General features: G+C 38.5%; 1 protein-coding gene across 2 annotated transcripts; it reads left to right on the plus strand.

Moving 5' to 3' along the window:
• The first annotated feature begins 153 nt into the window (after positions 1–153).
• On the plus strand, positions 154–7,455 carry tmem170a (transmembrane protein 170A). 2 transcript variants are annotated; one of them, XM_026174837.1, is made up of 3 exons: positions 154–470; positions 2,481–2,651; positions 4,305–7,455. In XM_026174837.1, exons 2-3 carry the CDS (start codon positions 2,483–2,485, stop codon positions 4,433–4,435), a joined length of 300 nt encoding a protein of 99 aa, XP_026030622.1. In that variant the 5' UTR covers positions 154–470; positions 2,481–2,482; the 3' UTR covers positions 4,436–7,455. The 2 variants fall into 2 exon arrangements, with proteins under 2 accessions (XP_026030622.1, XP_026030621.1); XM_026174836.1 differs by lacking the exon at positions 154–470 and adding an exon at positions 1,523–1,832.
• The last annotated feature ends 333 nt before the right edge of the window (positions 7,456–7,788 follow it).

Below are 7,788 nucleotides of genomic sequence, written 5' to 3' on the forward strand. Positions count from 1 at the left end.
TTGACTTCATTCTTGTTCATCAATGTTTTGTTGGGAATCGTTCTTCACTTTAAAACCACATTCATAAAGCATTATTTGGAAAATGGTTTGATTTATTTTGGTCTCCAGTTTTAGAGGTGGCAGCTGGATCCTGAGGTGTATGTTGTGTTTGGGGGGTTCTTAACATTATAAGTGTCTAACTTTCTTTTTTTTTGGTTTGGTTTTTGTTTTTTTTAATTTGACCAACCGTTGGTGCCCTGGGCAAAACCAAACACTGGCTTATCTTGATTGGCACTATTACTGCAGAATGTGTCCACACAGGTTTGACTCTTGTATTGAGCACTAAATGCACCAATCACCAATACTTGTAGGATTTTAAAGTGGACTTGCCATGCTAGTTTCCAGCTCTGTTCTTTCTCTTGGACACCTGGACAACCTAAACTGCTGTGTAACCACCTGACTTAGAATAAGAAGCTGCAGATAATATGATGGTAAAAAAACAGACTTCAACTTGCCTTCTCTTCTTTGCTTTAACCCCTTACTTTGCTCTCACCAAATTAGTTGAAACGTGGTTCCTAAGGAAAATGGTTTTGTGACTTGGTTTTCTGTACCAGGATTGGAGATGAAATGAGAGGTTTACAGGTAATGGTTCACATTCACTGCTCTGTTCAGTTGTGCATATTTCTAGACTGTCAAAGGCACAACCCATTTTCTGTTAGATTAAAGCTGTCAGTGGAAACTCGAGTCGGTTTAATATACTGATGTATATTAAATGGTGGTAATCGCACCCATTTTCCTGTCCTCTTGGGCTTTGCTTTGAAGACCAGCACCACATTTTGCACAAAACCTCTAGTATCACCGAGACCTAATTAGCAGCGTTACGGTAAATGTGAGAAATCATTGTGTTTAAAGTTAACAGAGGTTTTAAGATGTTTCTCCATTAGAATTTTTGGAGTTGGCGCATCAGGGGTTGCAGTGTTTAATTGCTCATGTCAGACCACATGACACACTTGTGCTTCCAGTGTAAATGATAAACACGCCTTTGTCATTGTGCCGGTTTTAAAACCGAAAACTGAGTTTTCCTACGCGGCTTCAAACCATCCTCCTAACGGTTATTTCGCTCCGGAAGTTGTGGTGTGTGCGTAATATACACAAACGATGAGGATGAGAGGAGCCTCCATGGTTGTTTCTCTGCTGCATTATTTGAACACTGCCCCCAAGCGACATACACGTGGAAGAAACCACACTAAACCTGCTTACACACAAGAACTTATAATCAACAGATGAAATGTTAACATTGAAATAGCATAAGATTTACACGTCATCTATTACAAACTACTCAAAAATGTACTATGCTGCCAAAGAATATAAAAAATTGTGGTCTTAATGTGCCTTCCTATCATTCCTATCATCACAGAATCTATGTCCGAATAAAAGCTGCTATAACGACACCCCCCCCAATCAATAAAGACGAATATCGATTGAACATTAAATGGTTATTATTAGTTTAATTGTTAGTTGTATAATAGCTCGATCTTTGCACTGGTAGGAGTGCGTTGCCTGACAGACTGCACTCTGGGTAAAACCCTCCCACCTACGTCAAAACAGCAGCTTGGTTAGCTCTTGCTAGCTAACCTGACGCTAGTTAGTGGTGCGTCAGGTTCACCAACCAACTTTAATGGTTTTTCGCGTCTGTAGGCCATCTTTGCTGTATGCAGTGTCTATTTTGTTATGAGACATGCAGGATAGGTACAACGAAATAGGCTTTGTCCAGCAAATACTCGGTTTGAATTTGGTGCCGAGAAAAAATAGTACAAACCGAGGCAATGACACATCTCTCAGCGACTTCTCAGGTGGGCTAATGTTTGGTAGCTTTTCAGCTAGTCTTTATGTCTTTGCTGTCTACCTATGCTAAAGTATTTGACTGAAAAAGAAGCCATTTAAAATGTACTGCGAACAGAACCTGTCACTATAGGTCATTAGCTAGAGGCTAGTTTATACGCAATGTTGTTGGAGTAGTTGGTGAAGCTAGCTAACTTCTACTTTGTCTAAGCGATTGTTGGGTAGTCAGAAGTCTGCATATTGTTTTGTAATTTGAGAGTCTCTAATGTTGAAGACCTGTGTAAATGATACTGTTAAATTCCACTGGTCATGGCTCTTAGGGTATGACCATTGAGTAGTGTCTTCAGTCTCTATGTAGATTTGACAAATGAAATGTGCGCTGGTGTTCTGCCAGAGTTATTTTTCTGTGACACTGAACACAGCAATCATTTTGCGTTGGTGTGTTACTAGTTGTTAAACAATGAAGATCTAGAGTTCTCCTTAATGTTTAGTCAAGTCACAAACTGGCCCTCATTAAGGATTCAACATCATTGTCATGTTTTTTCAGTGAACCACTGTCACCCCTATGGAAATAAATCAAATAAATACATTCGTGGTTATGTAATATGTTCACTGATTGGCATGAAGAGATGCATAACTGTATAATTGTGTTTTCCCAGAGATGTGGTATGGCGTGTTTCTGTGGGCAGCGGTCTCCTCTCTTGTGTTCCACCTGCCTGCAGCTTTACTGTCCCTAGCCTCACTGCGCCAGCACAAATTTGCCCGGTTCATGCCCATTGCGATCCTCCTCATGGGCATTGTGGGACCAGTGTTTGGGGGAGTCCTAACTAGTAAGCCTTTTACCTGCATGTGCTGTTGTTGTTTTTAATGTATGTATTTTTGAATTTTTTAAAATGAATGATATAACTATTTGTGATTACATTTATTTCAGCATTTATTAAAAAGATTTGTATACCCGCATATTATAAAATAGAAGGTATTTTCAGATGCTTCCTTGTTTCCTAAGTATCACCACAGCAGATTAGTCCACACAGGAGGACATGAACTTGTGTCCGTCTGAGCCTGATCTCATACGAGGGATGTATTGCATGCTAGGCAGATGCCTTTGTGTTTTCCCCAATGTAAAAGAACCGAATGAATTGGACCATCACTGAGCAGTGCTGCTGGAAACCTGTTCAGTATGCAGCCAGTTCATTTAAGCTTCCACAGTGTGTGGGTCTACTAGTCTCAATCTCAAGTGTTTACAAATAGGACTCAATGTGTAAATTAGTATCGCTGTAGCTGAATTGGGTTGTGAGCACACCACAATGGTTCTTAATGAAATACTGAATCTTAAGATGGATCAAAGCATCAGGAAATTTTGCAGTTTTTAAGATTCATAATAGATAAGTTCTGTATTTTCTCCTGAACTTTTATTTAATGTTTCCCAAGTCAGTCACTTAAGCTTGAGTTAGTTTCCAGAGTGCATTTGCTTGTTTCACTGTAGTTTTTGTTCATGTTTAGTTGTTAAGTCTTCAATATTTTCAGTGCTACTTGTAGTGTCTTATTTTAATGACTTCGGAGGTGTCTGATAGCCATATGTTATTCTGAAGTTCAAAATGGATATTACTGCAATGTTTATTCATTTAATTTTGAAGGCAGGTGATTCACGAGTCTCAATAAGCAAACGCACAAAATCCTGATTGGACAAGTCGTGATAACAAATTTAAACAAAGTAAATGCATATTCTTAAAAAAAGTGCATTATTATTATTATTATTATTACAGTGAAAAGATTAAGAGAACTAGGGATATTCTTTTTATTATTATTATTATTAATTCAGTAAAAATCTAATTAGATTTTCTTTAAGAAGTGACACAGTCTACATTCAGTTGCAAATTTGATATTAATCCACCTGTTTCCCCTGATGATGGTAGGCTAAATCATCCATGCCCCACTTTCTCTCACATCTGACAGTAACATAACGTGTTGTCGTCCATACCTTCCCCTCTCTGGTCTGCTCACCTGACAGCAGAAATGGAACAAACTAGGACTATTTTATGACATCCAAGAATCTTACACTGAGACACACACAGGCTGCCCTTACGGGACAACGTTTATGGTTACAAACATCCCCTAATTAGGGCATGAGCTGTACCAGGCAACCCTGAATACCCAACAACCCACAACTCTTTCTATTTAAAGCTCAGAAAACCCCAAAAGAAAACATGATTGTAAGTACAATAACTTCTTGAAATTTTAGATAATGAATAATAATGATATGTAGTGAATACATTGACCAAACTAATGGTTATTATGATTTTTGCAGTAGTCAAGCCTTACATTCAGACCCCAAGTGTGAGGTTCTGATTAATTGTTGCTTATATCAGGAGGTCAGCAGGCCAAAAGGTGGTTTGTCGGCAGAGCTCTGCTTATCAGTAAGTCAGAAGCCAAATTGGAAAACACACGCTTAATAATTTTCTTTCTTTCTTTTCTTTTTTTAGGTGCAGCCATAGCAGGTGTGTACAAGGCAGCAGGGAAGACGATGATATCTTTGGAGGCGCTGGTGTTTGGTGTCGGGCAGTCGTTTTGTGTTCTCCTCATCTCCTTCCTCAGGATACTTGCAACCCTTTAGCAGTGCTAAGTTTGATGTGGACTTTCTGGTGAATACTGGCAAGAACAGTCCAGTCTGGGTTGTGATGTCATTTTCTATGGGTGGATTTTTTTTCTCAACTATCAAGAGAAAGGCAATGTGTAAATTAGTGGAGTGTACGCTATACAGCACTGAATGCTCTAGGTGTTAAATCATTTGTATGATATTGACTGTAGGACAGCATGTTGCTACATTCACATCCAGGCCTCCCCATACTACATCCAATGAAAGTTACTTAGCATTGTCCCAAGTTTTTTCTAAAGTCAGGTGTCGAGCTGAAATTCTCAGTTTAGGAGTCTGCGCTTTCAAACGTAATGTGAAAGCAGCAATATGCTGTTCTCGAGTTAGCAGAGCAGTTCAGCAGCAGGATGACACTAACCTCTCTCAGGGGCTGTGTGAGAGCGTGTGTACGTTTGTGCGCACACGTGTGTGTGTGTGTGTGTGTGAGAGAGAGAGCGTGCGTGCATGTGCGCATGCATGCACATTTCTCTGCCAGAGTGACTGCATAGAGATAGAACAGCAGATGGGCTGTTGTACTGTTAAAATGGGGAGATAATGGTTATATGCAAGGTTAATGCTTTTTCTCTTGAGGCCTTAATTTCTATTTTCTACTTTCCAAAGTGGTGTTTATCTTCAGGGCTATCTTTCCTTAATTCTTTGTCCTGCTGCTCCTTGGGTTCTCTCTGGTGTTTTTGGTTGACATTTTTTTTTGACTGCCTGTGTGTTAATAATAATACTTCCAGGTTGGTTAGAAGCACCTATATGTCTCCCTCTATTCCTCTCAGCTTATCTTTCACACAGGGATACAGTGGAGATGCTGTTATAAAGCTGATTGTTAAGTTCATAGCCCTGAAAATGCAGCCTGTGTCTTCAGAGCTTCTCTGTTCACCTTGATTGTTCTGTCTTTAGGCTTGATGGAGGAGGGCGAAGATTATCAGATTGCTAAATCAACAGAAAGTGATAAGTTTTTAATCTTTTAGCTCTTTGAATGATAGTGTGTTTTTAAGGGTTATTTTGTAACAATGAACTGATTTGTATATATTCAAAATTGTTTCCAGGTCTTTGTACATTTTCAGTCTTTATGATTAAATATAAATAATTTTCTGCACTAAATGTGCATGTATAAGTTTCCACATTGTGACAGCTTTTTGGTTGATTTTGGTATCCGAGAGGTGCATTTACAGTAAACTCTACAAGTAAAACACAAGTCATTATGTTTACTGTGTGTATATATAAGTAACTATGTCACAAGTAATTAAGATGGAAGAAATGTATTTTTTTTTACAGGAATGAGGTGTGATATGGTCAGAAGCTTCTTCAACCTCTGTACACTATATAGGGCTCTAGGGGCTCAGACCAGTAAATGAGCTGTGGACCCTACAGGTCCATCTAATTGGTCCTAATATAACATTAATTGCATAAAGCAAAAAAAAGTTGAAGACTGACTCACAATCCTGTACAAAAAGAAAAAAAAAAAAGATTCAAAGGTCTCCTCAAGCAGGCAGGAAAAGGTCAAGAAAGCCACTAAGATGTCTAAGCCATTTCCAAAGGATGACTCTCTCTTAATTTACTTTGTTTATCTATAGTTTTGACTGGAGTCCACACAAGGTTTAACTATTATTGACATTTAGCATATCTGCACCTTGCTATAGACTGTATATGATGTTATAAGTTTTCAAAATGAAGCCAAGCCATGAAAGTGCCTTAAAGATGCTCTTCTTAAATTGTTAGCAGGAGCCTTTTCCACTGGTTCCAAGAAATCTGGTTCTGCCCACTCTGAGAAAATGCACGAGTTCCTTCAGGTTCTCAGTCACATCCACCTCGTGCTTATCACATCCCAGTTACAAAAACCAAGGGTGACTGCTGAATGCCTGACTCGAGTCATAATATTTATACTCACACGTTCAAGGTTTTTAGCTTGTACAGGTAAAACAGTGCAATAAATGTATTACTGGGCATAACTCCAATCTTATAACGCATTTTACTATTTTTAATAACTGACTGTTTGGTAAGTCTGGCTTTTTTTTGATAATTACTTGCTGTACAGTAAAGATGACAGCTAAAGTCTCCTGTTACATATTAAATGATTTCTGCTTGTCCTGCAAGACCTCAGTGGATCGTTTAATACTGTTGACCATAATATATTTTATTTTTTATTACAACATTTAGTGCATGATGTAGATATTAAAGGTACTATACTGCGGTGGTTTGAATCATCTGTCTAATATGCTCCCATTTGGTCATGTAAGTGGAGTCTTCTTCTCACACTAAGGTTAATTATGGAGTTCCACATGGTTCCATGCTAGAACCACTTCTGTTTACATTATACACGTATGCTTACTCTGGGTGGCATTACCTTGTCTTCCAGTAACACTGTGAGGAATCTGTAAGTCATTTTTGACTAGGATAGATCCTTAAATGTGCACATTAAACAAATATATAGGACAGCTTTCTTTCAATATCCTGTTTCATAGGGTTCAGGCTTCTTTTCTGTGAAACCAGCTCAGTTTTGGAGCCCTCTCCACTTTTAAAATTAAGCTTAAAACTTTCCTTTTTAAAAAAAGCACATAGTTGGGGCTGAATCAGGTGAATCTGAATCCTTCCTTAGTTATATTCCAATATTCCTAGGCGTCTGCGGGCTTCCCATGATGCATTTTTTTCCTTTGTTTCTTCTTCACTCACCTTATTATTCTGTTTATGCACCAATCTGCATTTAATCCTTAGTTATTATTAATCTCTGTCTTTTACAGCATGTCCTCATTTTGTTTTCCTCCCCTCACCCCAACTGGTTGTGAGCATGTTTCTGACAGTTTTTTCTTCCTGTTAAAGGGGAATTTTTCCTCCCCATTATCACCAAACCACTTGCTCAACGAGGGTCCTACGATTGTTGGGGTGTTCTGTGTTTGTTTGTTTGTTTGTTTGTTTTTAATTATTGTAGGGTGTTTCGTTTACTGTAGAATGTGCCATGAGGAGCTATATAAATAAAATCGAACTGATGTCCAGCAGGGGCATTCCATCTGAAATCATTATAGGCCTTCTGCTCAACCATCATGCTTGGTTGAAACTTGGTCATGAAAAAAGACAATGGTAAAAAGCACAGCAACAGAATGGCAAAAAACAAAAGAATCAAGGTACAGACCTTAACCCAGTTGAAATAATGTGGCACTCTTAAGAGAGTGGTATATAAATGAACACCTGAAAACCTCAATGAACTGAAGCAACATTGTAAAGGAGGGTAGGCCAAAATTCTCCACAATGATGTAAGAGGCTAATATTCAGAAACAAAACAATTACTTTCAGTCATTGCTGCTGCATGTGGTTCTACAACCTATGGG

This window comes from Astatotilapia calliptera, chromosome 7 (genome assembly GCF_900246225.1).
Source record: "Astatotilapia calliptera chromosome 7, fAstCal1.2, whole genome shotgun sequence".
NCBI classification, from domain to species: Eukaryota; Metazoa; Chordata; class Actinopteri; order Cichliformes; family Cichlidae; genus Astatotilapia; species Astatotilapia calliptera.